This window comes from Chrysoperla carnea, chromosome 2 (genome assembly GCF_905475395.1).
Source record: "Chrysoperla carnea chromosome 2, inChrCarn1.1, whole genome shotgun sequence".
Taxonomy (NCBI): domain Eukaryota; kingdom Metazoa; phylum Arthropoda; class Insecta; order Neuroptera; family Chrysopidae; genus Chrysoperla; species Chrysoperla carnea.
This window is the reverse complement of record NC_058338.1, coordinates 55864236-55885441: the sequence shown is the minus strand read 5'-3', so window position 1 is coordinate 55885441 and position 21206 is coordinate 55864236. Positions and strand designations below refer to the sequence as shown.

At 27.8% G+C, this 21206-nt stretch overlaps 1 protein-coding gene across 1 annotated transcript in view; it reads right to left on the bottom strand.

Annotated features, from left to right (window-relative positions):
- Positions 1–14021: 14021 nt before the first annotated feature.
- LOC123293225 (homeobox protein B-H1) overlaps positions 14022–21206 on the bottom strand; it is a 69113-nt gene continuing 61928 nt past the window's right edge. Inside the window, exon 3 of the mRNA XM_044873972.1 lies at positions 14022–14586. Coding sequence (XP_044729907.1) covers positions 14091–14586 — 496 coding nt within the window. The 3' untranslated portion in view covers positions 14022–14090. The remainder of the gene's footprint in view (positions 14587–21206) is intronic.

The following is a 21206-nucleotide window of genomic DNA, read 5'->3' as shown; positions in this document are numbered from 1 at the left end:
ATTGAAAGCGCGTAGTAAACAAAATCAATAAAATTAACATTCGATTATTTTAAGATTGCAGATGACATTTAAAGACATTGAAAATAAAGTATATGCCTGGTATGCTATGTTATACAAGTCAGTCGTGTAGATTAGAATGGTACTAAGAATGCACTTTAAGTTGATATCTACGTTCTAAGTACGACTTTTTCTTCTTCAAGAGCTTTTGCAAGAGCTTCAATTTAAAGAGTTTTATTCGAAGGAACTGCATATAAATTCTTAGTATTATATAACATCTGATTTTCAACACATATTCAGGGACGTAAAATAACAAAAAGTTAAGTCGTTTATAGAAATATTTTGTTTATAGAACATTGTTTATAGAATTTTTATAGAAATTTATTTTGTGCCCCTGAATTAATACCTCAAATATTTACTAATATTACTAGATTGAACCCATGTTAATAGAAATTTTTACGTTTGTTGTGCGTCTCTGCCTTCATACCTCAAATATTTACTATTCGATCTTCAGAAACAGCTTGTATATGCATGCTGTATGCTGGAATGGTATAGAGACAGATGCTGTAGTATCTATGCTAGCATAAGTAATATTACAGTATGGAATAGGGATATCCACCAGAACTATTATGGGTACCGCCAACCCGAATTGGCTTGACGCCCATGTTACATTGACTCGTCCGCAATCCTACTATTGCTAATGTTACGATTCCGTCAATACAGTACAAAATATGGAGTTCAGACCGATACAGTATGGCGTTCACACCGATACCGACATAGTGATTTCCACAAAAATTTTTTACCGTGAGAGACTACTATAGGTTAATTTAGCCAATAAAAAATATTTTTTCAAAATATTTTAAGCCATCTTATCCATTAGTCGTGACTTTGTAGCGGTACATCACACAAAATCCTTTCTTAATATCGTAAAACACTTCCTTATTATATACCTACACCAAAATAGGAACCTTGATACAAAAATTTTGATTCTTGAGTATGTTTAATCCTTAAAATCCAGTCTCTACACATTTAAATTTAAAAAAAAACGTATATAATAGAAAATTTATTACCTTGTTGAATGTATATAGACATAATATATTTATTCGATTAATTATACAAAAACAAATTATGTTAAAAATTACAAATTATTCCATCAAGACAAAATATAAAATAATATATTATTATCTAAAGTTAAATCTAAAACGACATAAACTAACAACAACTAACACTATACCTACATATATAGCTATACCAACTTTTATATGTATAATCAATGGTATAGAATATAGTAAAAGACATTTCTAACGTCGTGGCTTAAACCAACAGGTATGAAACATAGATAAAGTTACTTTTTTTATTTTCCCAAGGATAGAAACTTTTTTTGAAACATTTTTCAATGACATTGTGCATTCAAACCAGATGGATATCCATATGTTTTTTTTTATTGGAGGCTAGTTTGACAGGGTGGTTTCATTCCTCATGATGCATATCTCTTTCGCCTCAAATATTTTTTCCTTAAAATTGAACGCTTCCACCATTATATGAATATATCGAGTGATTTTTTTAAAGTAGAATTATGCTTGAAACTCGAAAAATAAATTTAATAGAAAAATGCTTCAAGCAAAAAAATGTTGGGTTTATAGAGACGCACACTTTACACAGACATTAAACTTGACCTAGGTTTTCAGTCTCGGTGAAAAGCTCACCTACTCCATAACTGGTAGAAGATAGATGAACACTTTAAATTAAAAAGTTGTTATTGATTGAAAAGGTAGCATTTGTTGTTCGAAACATTTTTCTTAAGCCGTATAATTTAAGCAAACCGGACTGAAAAGTTTTATCAATTGTTCGTATTGTTATTTCGTATAATTATTTCTGCGGAATCTCGGAATTCTTCGAAACAAAATCTCCAATAAAAATGGTTTATTCTCTATAAAAACCATTTTTGTTCAAATTGAATGTAGATACGTACAAAATGTTAGATTTTTGCAATCAATTACTATCTCAACTATTCAATAAAAAGATCATTACTCAATTATTAGATAATAAGATAATCTATGTGATTTCGAAAAACAATCCGCTAAGTGGATGAAACTGAAAATGACTAATTTTATCGGGAGCAGAAAATAAGAGTTTGTAAAATAATTTTTTTAATTTTGTAGGTGTGACGATTAAAATTGGTTTAATTTGCTCTTTGGTTTGAACTTAAGAATGCTTTTTTTCAGGCTTTAATGGAAGTCTTCATCAAATACTTAAATAAAATTGGCAATATGAGAAAAACAGTAACGAAGTTTAAACGTTTATCTTGGTGATTTTATATTTAAAAATAACTCGTAACTATTGTAATTTAATGTAAATAGATGAAAAAAGATAGAGACTTATCTGCGTATGAAAAAAAATTGAAATATTTTTCTACTAGATTACCACATTGTGTATCCTGTAAATCGAATCAAGTTTATTTTGCGCGGCGATTTGTATGGTAGAGATTAACTTTTTGAGAAAAAGCTCGATTTTGTAGTAGTATTTCAGAATGTTAAAAGTATTCTTAAATTTTCCAGATAGTGCGTGAGCGATTAAGGATGATTTAAAATGATCTAGTTTTTCAAATATCTTCTTCAACTGTCTAGGACAATTTGGAGTGTTTGAAGGGTTTAAAAATGTTTGAAAAAATTTAGAAGATTTTAAAATGTGAGACTACCTGATGAAGACTTCCATAAAAGCCTGAAAACTGTTGTGATATATTCGTTCCCGGCCACACCTAATAAAATGAGTAATGACATTGTATTTGTCTTGAACTATCCAAATACCCATTTATAATATTTTTAATAAAAAAAGCAAAGCAATGTAAAGTTTATTCATTTATGTCGCCCGTCCGTCGTTCAATGTTGCCCCATCATGTAATAATAAATTCTTTTTTTATATTTTATTTAAAATAAAAAAAGCTTATACTTTACAAGCAACGGTGGACAGGATAGACTGCCTAGGTATATTAGTTAGTGTGTATGTCACATATTTTATACAAACACTTTTACTTTTTATCGTCTATCTGAATTCGTTTGTAGTTATTTTTTATGAATATTAATAAGTTAAACTATTATATAAAATCATATTAAAAAAAAAAAACTAATAATGAACAGCACAAGCAGTAGCCTTTTAAGTTGAAAATTGTGTTTGTATATTTTAATAAGTAAACGATAAATAACGTATACATAAACTAATGAGATACTATCATTATTAAAATGATGTATCTAGTTGAGCTTAAGAAAGAGTTTAAGAAAAAGCATATCGTTGCAAAGGTTTTGGGATAATAAAGTTTTTATTCTTTGGAAGTCCTTCAAAAAAACTGCAGTGGTGTATGGAAAGATTAACCCATTAAATATAATCTATTTTTGAACCCCCGAACCAAAAAAGGTGTATGATAAGTTTGACCGCTATGTGTGCCTGTCAGTCTGTGATATCGTAGCGCCTTAACGGATAAACTGATTTCGATTTTTTTTGTTTCGTTTGAAATGAAATTTAATGCGGAGTGTTCTTAGCTATGTTTCAAGTGCAAGTTTAGGGTTCCGTACCCAGAACAACTAAAAAATAGGCGTATTCTCAAAATCGGTTCAGTTTGGAGATGTGTTTTAAATTTTTTAAATTTCACTTGTTATTAGACTTCACTTATAAATTTGGATAGCATTTTGGAAATACTAATAAATCAACTAAAGGATGGATTCTAAATAACCTTCTGTTCAGAAAACGCCGGCTGAAATCAAGTTTTGACCCTGTTATCGTAGTTATATTCTGAGCTAAAGGTTCTCGCATAGCAAAAGATCCCAATATATATATAAGAAATTTTATAAAATGGGAATGTAGCATTTGAAAATTTGTATAAATCTAGACTTAATAAATAAATTATTTAAAAACAATATTTGGAAAACCACGTCATAGGCATGTATTTGAATCCGTTGCTTAGGGTTGACTTTATTCCATGTTTACTTTGTCTTTCTATCATGTTTAAGTGAGTTAATCTAGCAACAGGAACTCTTCTTGAAATTGGAGGAACTCTAAATTGTTTTGTGCTAAGAAAATTTTAACTTAAATGAAACTTAAATTCACAAACATATAATTTATTAGCATATGTATATAAATAATTGCTTAGAAAACCGTCTTTTTATTTTATCTAGGAATATTGTTCATGGGAAAAGAGGGCTTGTTAGATTATTTATTCGATAAATTATTTAAAAAAAATATTTGGGTAACCACGTCAGAGGCTTGTATTTGAATCCGTTGCTCAGGGTTGCCTTTATTTTATGTTTACTTTGACTTTCATGGTTGCGATAAATACTTTAATTTTTTTAATGTTTGTAAATATTCTACAAACATTTGTTTACGTTCTCTTTAACCATCTTTTTCAGTCATATTAATCTAAATGGTTTTATCCAAGTTTATGGCTTTGCAAGCAAGTTCTTAACATATATTTTTTTGTTATAAACATTCACATATAATTTCAAAAGATTTAACTTTAATCGATAAATTTTATATTTAATGATTAGGAAGCCTCCAGATATTTGATATTCTTATTGAGGTATATTATTTTTATTTTTTGAAATAAGTAGCAAAATTAATGCTAAGTATATAGATATTTATTGTTGATATGTTTATAATAACATATTTCTTACGCAAGCAGAATTTTTTTTTCATAAATTGCTATTTAATTAACAACTTCTTTATTTTTTAAAAAACACATGATATTTTTATAACTTTATTTGCATTCTATTTGAAAATAGTCTGGTATCTTATTGCTTAAATATGTACTTTTTTTTTTGCTTCACTTTACAGTTCTTCCAAACACAAGTTTCTAAAAGTAAAGTCATTGAAAAAAAATATGGATGAATGTCACTGAATCACTTTTAATACAAGATAATGTCTACAAATAAAATCAACCAAAGAAAATAAAAATAACTAAAGCCATCGGTACACCAACAGTCATAAAAAAGATGTAAGAATGCTTCATACGCTTGCTAGAATATAGCTACTCACCTAGAAAGTAGATTAGTCAGACCTAAACCATAGATTTTTATCTTTCTATGATTGTTATCTTTCTAATTACTAATGATATCAAGTAGTCAATATTTTAGTCATAAACTGGCTTAAAAAGAAAAAAACAGCAATGGGCTATGGAAAACTAAAACATAGACCAAAGAGTGTGTAATTTTAAAAAGACAGTTCATACAATACATTTTAACAGTATTGTTCTAGATTTCTATGGTTTGTTAATATAGGCAATAGTGGGTAAACTGCGGATACTTAAGAAACATTGGGAATTATGCATATGCTAGAGCAAAAATTAAAATCTGATTCATTATACATTATCGCATTTGCTATTATTTAAAAACAAGATAACTTTTGCAATGACACGTTAAAGTGTATTAAACTTTATAAAAAAATTGAGAGACATGCAGTATTTACGAATTTGGTGGCGTAATGATAAACGCACTTGTATGAGATAGTTAAAGCTGAGCAATTTTAATGAATATACCTATTTTAATGGGGGGCTCGTCAATTCTTCAAAACTACACCCAAGCTAGTATCCAGGAATACGTTAAGGCAAACTTAGCCTGTCCTTGAAAGTCTAGAACTTGCGCTAGCCAATAGCGCTGGCCAAGAATTTCGAAATTTCGAGTTTATGTAATAATAACAAAACTAAGTATTATTACTTCATTTACTAAAAGAAATCTTCTAAATGCAATTTCTAGAGAAAGACCCCTGATTTATCTGCCTTATATAAAATTTTCCAAGATTAATAGAGAGATACCTTCGCCGAAACGTATGATTTACTGACTGATGAGAATAAGCAGTAAAAAGCGATTCTTTATGTACCACCAACGAATACCCAATTTGGTCCTTTCAGTGCAAAAGAAATGTAAAAAAAAGCGAACAAAAGCTTTGTATTGATTTGATCAGCAGAAGAACCGACAACTTCAGCTTTTCTTATTATCTGTTTAAAACAATCATTAAAATTTGTGCAAAAATTAAAAGTTACCGTGTCAGCGATTTTTCATTTTTATGTGTAAGCCTACCCTGATTTTTTCCGATCCTGCCATAGTCTAAGATCCCAATTAGGATCGACCTTCACCCATCTGTTTATCGGATGAAAGTTATTTTTTATGGAATATAAAATGTTAACAAATATCCCTGCAATGGGTTGCCTATAAAAATGTGGTCCAGACTACTTTTAGTGAAAATATCAAGAGTAAAATTTTTAGAAATTTTTCACTGACTTGCATATCTTACGAATTTTGATCTACTCGAAAGTAAAAGCCATAAAGAATATGCAGCAGCTATGTTGTTTGCCTTTTTTCGTTCACTATTATCGCATTTATACAAGTTGAAAATAGTAATTACGTGCATCTGTTAATTCATTGACTCGCATATCTAAATAAAGATAATTTTGTTACAATTACGGTGGCATATGATTGGCCACAAAATATTGGTCAAAAATAATGTTTACAAGCTTTCCAAGTTTTGATATTTATATTAAAAATGGTCTGGACCATATTTTTTAAGGCAACCCGTTACAGGAATATTTGTTAATATTTTACATTTCATAAAAAATAACTTTCATTCGGTAAACAGATGGGTGAAGGTCGATCCTAATTCGGATCTTGTACTACCATGATTACACAGCCTGGATACGGCTCTAACTGTACTAAAATTATTTAGTGACCTCAAGATACAGTTTATAGGTAATCATAACACATATGTAAACTGTCAATAACAATAATAAAAAATAATAAAAAACGGGTAAAACATTTAAAAAATTTAAATTTGTTTACAAGTTAGTGTATAAATGTATCACGCGATTATAGTTTTTGTTTAAATATTGTCTTTAAAAAATAAAATTGTTTTATGTAAAAACGTAATTTTTTGCATTTAAAAAAATACTGCCAGTATAAATATATAAGGGCACTTACCGATGTTGAATGTAACGAATGACGGAGAGAGGACCCTTAATTTGGGGACATGACTTGTCAGTTTTACTGATAGGTCATGAAACAAAAAGGATTTTTTTTAAATGAAATTTCGTAAGTGGTCTTTTGGGGAGTCTACCAAACTTTTCTCTACGATTTTTTTCGAAAGTGTTGCGTTTTCAAATAATCATAATAACGTTGTTTTTACGAAATTTGTCGGACACTATATAAACCATTTGATAACATTAATAATTTTAATAATTATTAAACAATAAAACATTTTTTCCGACAAAAATACTGCACCGATGAGCTTGACCAGCATCTAGAAGACTCCGTACTTAAGTATTTTTGTTTTTAAATACATATATGGTTCACTTTCGCTGAATAGTTTAGTAATTATGAATTTTATCAAGTGGTCATACATATCTTAAATTTGTCTATGAAGCATACAAACATTCAAAAACCTGTGAAGCTTTTTTCAGAGAATATTCTTAATGAACGAGGAAAGACTTTTTTGGTTGCGGTCACACGAGCTTCGATTTTATCGCACGCTTTTTAGGGTATAGTAATATTAAATGGAGTTCTATAATGTTAAATAAATAAAACCTGCAATAGCATTTGGAACAATTTCTATAGATCTATTTATAAATTTTCTTAAACGATATAAATGTTTTCCGAGTCTAGACTAGCCAAAATAAGAAATTGATTCAACTAAGCATATTATTTGACTCAAATACGTACTCAACCCCGGTAGTAGTTCGCTTTGATATAACTCATGTAAGTGTAATTACGAATTAACCATTTCTAATATTATAAATGCGACATGAATATACATACATATTCAAAACGTTGCCTGTGGTCTTAAACCGACTTACCATATGGTGTACACAAATATTATACTATGTTTGATTGATCATGGCTTATAGCATTTTGATGTATTTAAGTTCTTGTGTTTGCTAATTATACCATGTATATATGAAATATACATAGTATATTAAGTTTAGTCACAAGTTTGTAACGCTTAAAGTATTGATGCTACGAACAAAATTTTGGTATAGGTGTTTATAGAATCACCTAATTAGTCCATTTCCGGTTGTCTGTCTGTCTGTCTGTCCGTCTGTCATCACGATTACTCAAAAACGGAAAGAGATATCAAGTTGAAAATTTTATAGCGTGTTGAGGACGTAAAAAGTGAGGTCAAGTTCGTAAATGAGCAACATAGGTCAATTGGATCTTGGGTCCGTAGGATCTATCTTGTAAACCGTTAGAGATAGAACAAAAGTTTAAATGTAAAAAATGTTTCTTATAAAAAAATAAACAACTTTTGTTTGAAAAATTTTTTTGTAAACATCACTGTTTATCCGCGAGAGCGCAAATTGTACAGTATGTATGTTATGGCTATATCAGTTATATATGTATGTGTAATGCGACAGAGTAATCAACATTGTCTATACATGGAATTTCAACAATTAACTCAGTCAATTGTTTGTTTTCACTTGTTTTAGTTTAAAACAAGTAAAATAAAAGTAAACAAAGTAAAAAAATTATGCTCTTATAAAATTCTTACGGAATATTGACTGAATAAAAAACCGTTTTTATTTCTGTACATTATTAGTTGGGTCAATTATGGAAGGAATTTGCATATCCTTTTATACGTGTATGTACAGACCATTGCATTGTAAATTAGGAATTTAATGCTCGGATATTTTTTGGGTTAATTAATTAACCTAAGTAAGATTCATCATTCCATTTTAAATGAGGAGTTTAATGCTCGGGTATTTTTGGGTTAGTTAAATATCTACAAACGGCGGGCCAGCTTTTCATTAAACCCATGTTAGATCTTTAATGTAATTGTATTTGAATAATGTAATTGCATCGTTGACTGGTTGGTTACTGATAAGTTCACTAGCGTTTGAAAGAATTCGCATACAACTGAAAAAATTGTAAGCCACAACACTTCGAATTTATTAAATCCCATTTTATTGTCAGAAGTTAAAAGTAAAATTTCAAAACCGTCAAAATTAAAATTACTACCGTCACGTTTATTTCAAACACATTGTAAATGAAGTAACATATTATAAAACTTTTCAAATGTACGGTTTAACAAAAAAAAAACTCTGCAGGGTACAGCGTCAAACCACAAACTGTTAATTAGTGGATAACCTTAGGAGGGCGTAGCACCCGCTTCATGTTCACTGCACCAGAACTGACTTTTGTTGTTATATTATTTTATTGAATAGTCGTCCTCATCTGTATAACACAGGATGATTCAATAATACACTGACAGTAGTATCAGGAATATAAACCTATGGCCAAAGATTTTTCATTCACTTTATGATCTTATATCACAAATTTGAAAAGTGGGAATTGTCTATTTTATGTGGGAATTCTCTAAAAAATAGTTTATTTACTATTATCATTTATTTTAAAACTATGCCACCCGTATCTTGTAAATAAGAAGAAAGGGGGTGAACAAATTACATATTGCCGGAAATCGAATCGCTCTAACGATTCTAGCTAAGATTACTGGGATAGCTTATTTCATTTTTTGAATAATTTTTCCACGAATTTCCATTCTTTATTTTGAATAAATTTTGATTCACATTTCTTCATGCCTTAAAATGAGACTACACATAAAATTTTAATCATTATCGTCAGTCATCTTGTGTAATCTTAAAGCATGCAAAAGCGTGGAACAAAATAGTTTGGTTTCATAGCAAAAAGTAACAGTAAATAATGAATCATTCTGTACATAAGATGTGTATGTGCATAAAGTATAGGTAGTGTATAGTAAAATATTATAACAAGAGTTTAATTAATATGTACTCACCTGTTTTCTGCACCAATAACTTAAAAATAACAGCCTATTGAATATGTTTTACGCTTTTATTTTTATATAAAAGAGAATAAAAATAATTTTCTTTTATTCACAAAAATTATTAAAATAATAAAATTTAATAATAATCACCAATCATTATTTTTAACGAAAATACCTGTCAAAAGAATTAATTTAATTTTTGGTTTTATTTATTCAATAAAAATAACTTGTAGGCTAAGGGTCAGGCTTAGTATCAATTTGAGAGGTTCTGATTCTGGTTTTCCGGAGTTCTGGAAAATTGATAATAAATAGATGAAATTCATTGAGGGATGATATTCAAATAAGTACATAAAAACATATGTATAAACAAATGAAATAAACAGTTTGTTCGATACTCGAAAGAACAGATATCATTTATCTGATTTCTTAAAAATTGTAATTTTCGAGAGGTCGGATGACCCTGCTATGTTATGCGGACACATATTTTTTTGAATTTTTTTATTTAATTGCCGTCTTGTTTGTATGAACTTTAAGCTAGTCACTGAATCAAAAATTTTTCAAGCATTCCGAACGAGAAGTCTTCGGCCGTGAAAATTTTCATTAAGGAAAAAGTTATACGCTTCCTAGATTTTAATATGAGTCTCAGAAACCCGCGTGGATTATACCATTTATTGGTTGTATAAGTATCGTGCTCAAAGACCATTTTCAATTTTTGAAAATGAAATTCTCTGACTATCCCAATATTATAGCAAAAGTTACGTCTGTTTTAAGAGTCTCATAATTGTTCAAAAATATAAAAGTAAACAACTGTTTATTTGTCCTGGATTCGGTTTGTTGAAGATTTGTTTATTAAAATTAATGACGAATGTTTCTGGGGAATTGCCACAACTAATTCACTGAGTTAAAAAATAAAATAAAATGTTTTTCCCCATTTCAGTTCAAATTGATATTGTTAACATATGTTCAAATCTTTTTAACGTCAACTTGGTTAAGTTTGCGTTTTTTTTTAAATTGATAAAAATTGAAATTTTTGTATTCATTCCGAGCTCGATTCTATTTATGTTGTTTACATAGGTCGTTCAAAAACTTGTCACTTACCTGTATGGCTCAGTATGCTTAAGTAGCTGTGTATATTGCTTAAAATAGTCTTTTACCTTAAAGATTTTAAGCGCAGTTCGCAATTAAATACGTCTCTTCTGATTACCAAAATAAAATAATAGGTTTTGATGTCCGACCGTAATTTATGAACCCATGAATAACGTTAAATAATAATCCCAAGATCACCAATAGTGCCTAATATAAGTAGTAATATAAAAGACCCTTTTGAAAGAAGCTGTCTATTTGTAGAAAAAATTACTACTATAAGGTTTTATTTCTGGCACGTCAGTATTATTTAAAAAAGTGACATACACTTCCACTAATTTATTTTGGCTTCTGTATCATTTGTAAAATGATAATCAGTTTCAATTGTAACTATCCCATTCAATTAATCCTTAAATTTATCTAATTTTAGTTTATTTTTATGAATGTTGAAATTTTGTATTCAACAAAAGATTTTCAACTTGATGTTTTTTGGGTTAGATACCTAATAAATTTGGATAAATTTTAATTATAAAAAAAAATTCAATTCAATTCATCAAAGAATGAGTTTTATGCAACCAAATAATTTTATTTGAGCTATTTTTAAACTAAAATATTCCGTAAATGCAATTTGTTCCCAATTTTTGTATCTTATGTTTTTTTGGATAGCTTGTGATTTTTTCGTGGGAAGTCGTCGCTGCCCTTTTGTTAAAAAATAGACCGGAAAAAATAAACCCTGAAAAAATAGACTGAAAACAAATTTTTTGTTAAACTTAGTGTACCATTTTTGAATGCAAGGACTAAAATTTTCAGACGCCAACCAGCTCTTCTATAGTCGACAAACTCAACTTAACCAACTTGTAATTACAACAATTCTCCGGGTCTATAAAATTTTCAGTCTATTCTTTCCGGGTCTATTTATTCCAATTACCTGGGAGAAAAAGAAGGAAGGAAAACAAAGAGGATAGGTATAACCATCTTAAAAAAAAATATACAATAAACATCATTTTTTAAATATTAATTTTTTATTTATTTTCATTTTTAAGTACTTTTTCGCACTATTTTTTTTGTTTTTGGGTAGTAAGTACAATAAATTTTTTCACATTATATGTTTCGTTTCATTGTTTTTTTATAAGAGAAAAGAACAAAGCTGACAAACAGAGAATTAGAGAATGAGGAAACATCGAAGAATGTATTTTATGTATATACAAATGAAAAATAAAAATATAATATGATGGACATTTTGGATTCCTCCATTTCTTACACAATAATAAGTATTTCAATTTGTTCTTATTACACTTTATTGTTTTCTACACAGAGAAATTAAATTTTTAATTATTTTATTTTTTTTCTAATATTTTATATACTTTATATATATAAATAATATACATATTTACAATAAGCAAAAACATTGCACAAAATAATAACAAGTTGTTTGTTTAAATAGTGCAACCATTAAAATTTTTATAACACATGTTAGGAGCAGACTTCCAAAAAGCATTTTTTTTTTTTTTTAATTAATCGACAAAAATTTTCATCTATTAATAAGCACAGTCAAACACGTCATCTTACTGAAGACTATGTCCTCGACGTCCGGTCCTCTTCTTTAGGGCTGCTGTACCTTTAATTTATATATATGACTACCTGTGTTTCTCGCTGGAAAGCACTTTCTTTTTTAATAACTTTTTTAACATTCAAAATTAAATTAATTCTACACTTAAAAAAATTTCAAAATGCATAACATAATTTTTTTTATTATCGTCTTCTAAAGAAAGCAGTCAGTCCTTTCAACGTAAAATCTTGAATATTAAGAATCTTTACATAAATCTTGACTATTAATTACTGAATTATTACCAATAAATTAAAAAAATGCTCGCATCTCGATATATTCAATAGTTTTAACATGAACACGAAGTGTAACTTGTAACGGAATAGTGTAGTGTAGGTGTTAACGGAATAGTTTTAACTTGTTTTCCACAAACATAATTTAACATTAAAATTGAAGTATGATTATTTCGCCTATTTTATAAATGAAACTATAAAATCACTATTTCTTTTCACTATTTCTGTTAAAAAAAATTATTCCATTTGAGTATTTTATTCTTACATAAAAATAAAGTCTGCTCCACATTTGAACTTTTTACTTAAATCTGTCTTTGTAATTAAAACACGAATTAACAGTCTACAAAAAAATCTGATTTTGTTTTAGTTCCACAGTAAAATTATGATCAAAATTTTAATAAAATAATAAAGAAATTGTATGTTATTAAAACCAAACATTAATTTATGTTAGTATTAAAAATTTCACACAGTTTCCTTATTAAAATGATTGTGGTACGATTTGGGTTTGAAAAAAAAAATTATCAAACTATATTCATTGCACCCTTTGAAGTTTAGACTTAGAGCGGCTCATAAAATTTGGAACCTTCAAGATAATAAAGGTAAGCCGAAAAACTAAAAAAAAAACTATTTGGTTAAAAATGTAATGTATTACATCTCTCCAACCATTGACTTTAGGAAAAAAAAGTAGACTAATTCTTCTAAATTAAACCTGCTTAAATTTTGATCATGACAATGATGGCATTAATTAATTTAAACGAAATGTTATTACCTGTCTAGTTCCCAAACAAAACTTTTGAAGAAATTTACAGCTAATAATAAAATTATTTATTCTATAGACAAAATGATAAATGTTTACTTAGAGGCCCGAAATTTTATGGTAGGCCCTAAGTCTAATATAAAACAAATTTTTTAATGGACAATAATATTTAATTAGTTATCAATTTTTTTAAATATTTAACTTAATTTACATATATGGATTCAATTAAGTCGCTTCGATTCGTTTCATTAAATCAAGCTTTTTTTAAAAAATTTTTAGTTTTGAATTTGTTCCAAAATTTTACTTTATCACTCTTCGGTTTTAGCCAAAAGTGTATTTCGGTATATCTTTCAATTTTATAAAAAAAAAAAAAGAAATTTGAAGCGCCATAAAAAATAAATTTACCTAATAAGTCCTCAATGAGTATTTTAACAAAAATTAATGGAACTTTTAAAAAAAACTTTATTCGGTTGATCAATTTATATTTTATATAATCGCACATTAATCACTTGAATTGTTTTTTTTCTTTTACATATAAATAAGTTTTTTAATCTAAAAATCAGCGATTATATTACTTTTTTTTGTTTAAAACAAATGAATATGGACATCCCTGTAACATGAAAACTGCAGTAAATTAAAACTACACATGAATTGTATCCTCATCACTTTCAGAATGTGGTGGTCCGGCAGAATCTATTCGAACAGGTGGTGAACCCGGATTTAACGGTGATTGAGGTGAAGGTGATGGCGATCTGGGAGACCTTGGAATGACTTCTGATGGATGACTTGGTGGTGGTGATGAATAATAACTACTTAATGTACTTAATGAACTACTTGCAGCTAATGAACTTAAATGTGCTGATGGGCCGGTTGCACCTAAGCCCAAGCCGGTTAAACCGATACCCGGTGGATATAAACGGTATGGCAATGGTTTTTGTAACGTTACAGCCGCTGCGGCTGCCGCTTGTCGGTAATATAAATCAGCAGCACCCGCACCGGGAGCACCTGGTGCTCCACCTTGCGGTGGGTACCAACATCCGTATGGTGGTGCACCGTATAAGCGTTGAAATGCTGCATAATTACCAGCTTCTGCCAATAATTCTAGACCAACTGCTGTTTGTCGTTTCCATTTTGTTCTGTAACAAAAACAAACAAAAAATTAATTATTTTATTCGATTTTTATTAACTCGTTTTTTAAAATCTAAAACAAGTGTGTTATTTGCAGCCATTTGGGCTTTGTAATTCGGTAAATTTCTATAAATTTTAAGTGTGTATTTTTTAAGGCATTAAATTCTTACTTTAAAGAAAGAATTTTATTAAAATAACAGAAAATATTAATTTAAAATAACAAAATCATTTTGTTTACTGGCAAAAGTCTCACAGAAGCTTTTACCCGTCGAATAATTACACTTCTGTGCGATCATTTTTCTAAGAAATATAGCAAATTCAAGTCTAAAGTTTTAATTTAACATTGACAGTTAATAACTTGCAGCGTCAATAGTAGTTTTTATGCAAAATATGTTCAACCATTTCAACCCTCGGCGTAAAGTGGTTAAGTTAATCATTTTTGACCTAAATTTTTAAAAGAAGTTTTAAAAGTTTACTTGGGGCTGTAAACAGTCGAGATCATTCGTCTTCAATTCAATTTTTTGATAATTCTATCGAGACGAAATTCTGTACCGATGAGTGTATTCTAGTACTAGAGTGATACCCCCCCGCTTCGCTGGGTTTAAAAGTAAAGATTGATAAAGATTGCTCCCGCTTATCCCTTTTCTAGAACACTCGAAATAATGGTGGGGATTGTTTTACACAGTTAAAATATACTATTTTTTTAATGTATAATAGTAATTATTCATTGAGTATATCAGAGAAGATGGCCTTGAAATATTTTATATTGATTTGTTACAGAAATCTGTAATTTATGGTAATTTCAAATGTCAAATTAAATTAAATTTTTTATTTTTATTTATTTTTTTTAAATATATTTTTATAAATTATAGTTCATGTGTTATTCTGATATATCAGCTATATTGCTGTACAGTTTCATTAAAAACCATTCGCTAGTTTAAACGTGAAAGCGTAACAAACAAACAAAAAACAAACATGCTTACTTTCGCATTTATAATATATAGAGATAGATATAGAGATAGAGATATTTGACTAAAAACAAAAAACTCATCTTATAATTATTAAAACCGAAACTTCTTATACTCCCAAATAAAAGTAATTAAAAATATGAAATCTTTCGGAAATGATTGTTTTACAAAATTTCTTATTAAATTTTGTTAATCATTTAACAACATAGGTATTTTCAAAAAACAGTTTTAACAATGAATAAGGTAATTTTGAATGAGTTGCACAGTTATATTACTTGTGTGTGACCTGGGTCTTTAGTTACCGACAACAGTTGGCTATTATTATATTTTGACGTATTGTCATCACATAATGTTTAATGCGTTTTCAATAGGGACCCTTTTTACCCGACTGTTAAACTAAAACTATACAGTATACACAGAACAGAAGACTAAAGAATACCTGAGAATATTGTAAGAGTACAAAAAAAAAATGCGGCATTGGCATATTGAAATATATTTAAGACAATGACTTAGAGCTTTTCACGCTAATTTATCCATAATTATAGGTCTATATACAAAAAAAGTAAACGTTGTTTAAGTGACCCACAAAATGAGCAAAACACTTTTATGAAATATTTAATTTTTTTTCAAAAGTAATCTATACTGTTTGTAGGATTCTTAATATTTAATATACTCATAAAAATTAACTGAGACAAGACATATTAAAGTTTTTTGAATTAGACAACACAATTTTTTCAAAAGTGGACTTAAAGGTACAAAATAATAGAGTCTACATAAGAGTGATATATTTTAAAATTTGACGTATTAAAGAAAATTTTTCTTTATCTTTTATCTAACACATTGAAATTATGTTGTGCAGATAACGTTCAAATGCTCTTCACAGCTGTTTTGTAGACCTGATTTTGAATGTTGAAGACTTTCAATTAAACTAATTCTATAACTATACGTTGAATGTTGATTAGCCTTCAATTATTTTTTAATTTTTCAAATTATATTTACTTTTCAGATAAATTCAGAGAAAAAATGATAATAAATTCAAAGTAGCCCAAACTATCCAAATATTAGGTATCAGAAATCACCTAAAATTCAATGTCACAGGGATCGCAGTTGCCTTTTCAAAATATTTTGTTCGAAAGTTCAATATTTAGACTACAAAATAAAGCACAATTTTCTTTAATTCGTTGAGTTTTTTTTCTAAATTCAAAGTTAAAAAAGTATTTCTTTTTAAGAGGACTCACTCAATTTTTAATTTCCTAAACTTTTTTCATTGAACATTTTTAAATAGTATTTTTAAATAATGAAAACGCAAGTATACACTATGCCAATCATTTTAATTTTTTTTAAATTCATTCTTAAAAATTAATTTATTTAACTAGAATTTATATCTGTTAGAATTACATATTATATTTGCAAAATTTTATGCTCACAAAATAATTCACAGTGGATAAAAACTGAGTTAGTTTTAAACTAAAGTCTTAAAGGCAACCGTGCTAATTAAAGATACATTAATTTAAATCCAGTTTGTATTAATCCTTTTTTGTTCCAAGTTTTTTCTGTCATTTTAATTAGCATGAAGTAGTTTGATATTTTGAAGCACAGTTTCGCATACTACTAGCATAGCGTGAGCTGTTAGGTAACAATTTTTAAAACTGCCTACAACTAATTATCTCGCTTTTATTTCAGTTAAGTATATTATACAAAGATTATTTCCTATAATATTATGCTTACTTTTGCAAGGTGCTTTGAGAAAATGTTTAGAAAATTCGATGGTAAAGCATTAAGAATCCAACCATCGATAAATACATATACACAAAAGACCACAAGCAATATTATGGATGATTTTGAAAGTTTATTTAGCCGTTTGGTTGATTTGCTTCTGATCTTTTATAATACACAATCTACAATGTAAACAATTATATACCTAGTTGTTTTTGAATGAATATCTAAAACAGCTCTTATTTCATCCAAGTCACTCTTATATGCCTCTTAATATCTCTGTCTTTTACCCATCCTATATATGATGATGATCATCCCTAGATATTGATAAATGTATATTAAATATGTAGGTAGCCGGTTCTTACAATTGGTGGGTAGCATGACTTAGCATTTATTGATGGCGCCGATGTACCAACTCCTGGTAATTAGAATCACTCAACATCATCATTGGAAATGGATGAAGGCGGTTTATAATTATTGGAGCCTTCTTCTCTTCAATATATATTTGTTTTTTTGTTTTTAACTTCTTGGTTTTATGTTTTTTTTTTTTGTCTTAAAGTGGTTTATTTTTGTTCGTCTATTGTATTTAATAAAAAAATTTTCTAATTATTTTTGACTAGATATATAAAAAGCCATCCATATATTTAATAATTATAGATACATTTAATTAATTTACTAATATTTTTCGGCGTGTGGTCCATTTTTTATTAATTAAAATATAAATTACACTATTACTTAAGCATTTAATTTAATTCGTTTTATTATCTTTTATTTTTGTAATCATAATTTCAAACAAAAGATTTGTTTTATGAAATTACAAGAATTTTTTTTAGATTATTTTTTTTTCCAAATTTTGAAATCTTACTATAAAAAGTCTTCTTTAGTGAGTTAGGCTTCTATCAAAAACCTTATATTAATAGGCGATATGACATTTACTAGTCTTCTGAATTGGATTCAAAAGCTGAAATTTTAATCAGTTTGTTGATAGTGTAAAATTAATTGCAATTAAAGAGTAAAATTTGCAAAAAAATGAGTGAAACTTTAAACAGTTATCTCAACTTGGAAACGTTGGTGTGTTTTTATGTCCTCCAGAACCAGGTCTTACATAGGATAATTTTCAGTAACGAGAAGTTATCCATCATAAAAGCCGAAAAATTTTTGATTGCAATTTTCAAATTTATTAATAATGGTTTTTTATTATTTTTAGCAGCGAGACCACCGGTCTCGGAAAGGGCAAATTTTAAGGTGTCGATTAACGGCTACGAATTTATTGAATGACTGATAAAACGACTTTTCTATTCAATGATCTTCTTGTTACTATAACAAAAAAGCGAATATCGATCAGCTTGGAGTTTTTTTATGAAATAATTTTTCTATCAAGGCATAAAGAAGAGATGCAAAAATTCTCAACGTTGATTTTTTAAGCGTGCGCTTGCGGTCTATTACCCCTTAAGACGTTTTATGAAAAACTAACTTTTTACATTTATTTAATTTTTTTCAGTAGTTACTTTTAAGTACATGTTTTATATTTAAATCTTCACGAACTGCTTCAAATAAATATACATAAAAAAAGCAAAATAATCAGATATACATAAATAACTTATATTTATATAATATTCATAATTAAAAATAATTATTAAAGTCATTAATTTCTATACTAAAAAAAAATAATAATTTTTTTAAATGTTTTGTTTCGTTTCAACTAATTATTAACTCATATATCTTACAGGAACAAAACGCAAAACGTAACGTGATTTATAATGACAAGAGTTTATAAAAATAATTAAATATAATTTCTAAAGAAATAATATATATTATCTGATTTGTTTTTTATATAGTATTATGTGAAATTACTTTTAATATAATTTTTTTTTATAATATATGTATTTTATATTTGAAAATACTGGGACCATTGACCATTAAGCAGTACTTCATTACTTGCGATATAGTCTCTACAATGATATACTCATACAATACTTCTGATACTCATACAATACTCGAATATTTCTGAAATCTAAGAGAATAGTGTGCTAGAGTGCTAAGAGAACTCTTCTTTACTAAATTAAACTACATTTGAAAGTGTGAATTTATTGATTGACCAACGTCTTTGTTTCCATATAAAATTTTGCTTTCCCAGGGATTATGGAAAGAGAACATCCTAGATAAGAAAGAGATAGAAAAGAGCAACATTCCAACCGGACATTTTTCTATGCTCTAAAACCGTTTACTGAATGCTTGCTGAGGAAAATTAAGTTTTATAAAATTTAATGTAGATTTATTGTAATATGTGTTCAACATGATCCCAGTAAATAAATTAAAAATAATTTTTATATAATCTTAACTGAAAAATAATCGCGTTTATGATTGTACTTATAAACATTTGTAATTGTTGTATATTATATATATTTTACAAAAAAAATGTACTGTATGTAACAGCAAAATATAAATAAACTATTATTTACATCACCCTTTTTTCATCCCACTTTGTATTTTTTATTGATTTTTGAAAAGCATTATACACTTAATGTGAAATAAAATCTCAAAAAATCATAAATGTTTAGAAATTTTAAAATTTCATGAAAATTTTGAATTATTTATTTATTTTTTTCGTAATTTAAAGAAAACATTCACATCTGTATGGTTAATAATTTTATCATTATAAGAAATTAATGTATAGAGTATCAAATTTTCAATAATGGTGCATTAATATCATCTAATACGACACATAACACTTCAAGTCCAATGTAATTATATATAAATTCAGTTGCAAGTCATAAATTAGAAAGTACAAGAATATGTATGATAGTTGAATCTACAGATCTAAAATATTTCCAAAAGCACTTCAAAGTTTTCAAAATTAAAATATGGTGAAAGCCCAATGAAATAGCAGAATAAATTTTTATCTATTTAATCTCAACGCTTAAAAAAGTCTCATTCGATGTCTATTATAAAAAACTAAAAAAAAAAAACGATGACCATTTTTAAACAAGGGTACCAGCCTACTTATAGAGAAAACTAGTTTGAAATAGGATGTTCCGATTCGATCGGATTATTTATTAAGGATTTGCTAATACAGAATACAAACTGATAAAGTTTTTCTAAAGTATTTTCACTTCTATTCATAGATCAGATCTGATAATTTAGACAGCTATCTATTTAGATACTTCGAATAAGATTCATTACACATATAAGATATATTATCTACTAATGTACAATTATATAATATTGCAGTTGCAATTTAGAGTTGATATCAACGATCAAAGTTAATATTATGCTAATAGAAACTTATCAGATGTTATTATAATCTTTCACTTATAATTTTACATGACATTATACACATGCTTATGATACCTAAGTTTGATGGAATGCATCTGTAGGCATATAATTTATAGAAATATAGTGTGTTCACTTCGAAATTAATAAAAATATTGTATTGCCTTCACATCTTTTGATCTCACTTATCCCCCTTTCATAACGTTCGAAATTTTTGTACAATTTCATTAAAATCCATTCGCTAGTTTTTGTGTGAAAGCGTAACAAACAAACAAACAAACAAACATCCTTACTTTCACATTTATAATATATAGGGATAGAGATATACTAAGTTCTCTAAATAAGCTGTCCTATAAAAATATTTTTAGGACTGAGTTCTCTATTGGTATTTAAAATTCGTATTTAAACACGCTTTTCAAAAACTGAGAATGTTTACACGGATAATTAGTGAAGGCCGTAACGCGGTTCTTACTTATTAGCTGTCAAATTTTGTATGATACTGAAATATTGATCCAAAAAGAAAACTTTTCTGAAAGAATCGTATTTTTAGCAATACATGAAATGGTTGGAATAAAAAATTGGTTAAATAAGGTAGTAGTGTCGTTAGTAAAAACAGTTAATTTTTCGGTCATTAAATGTGATTTCATAGGAATAAAAAGTAATTTGCTCAA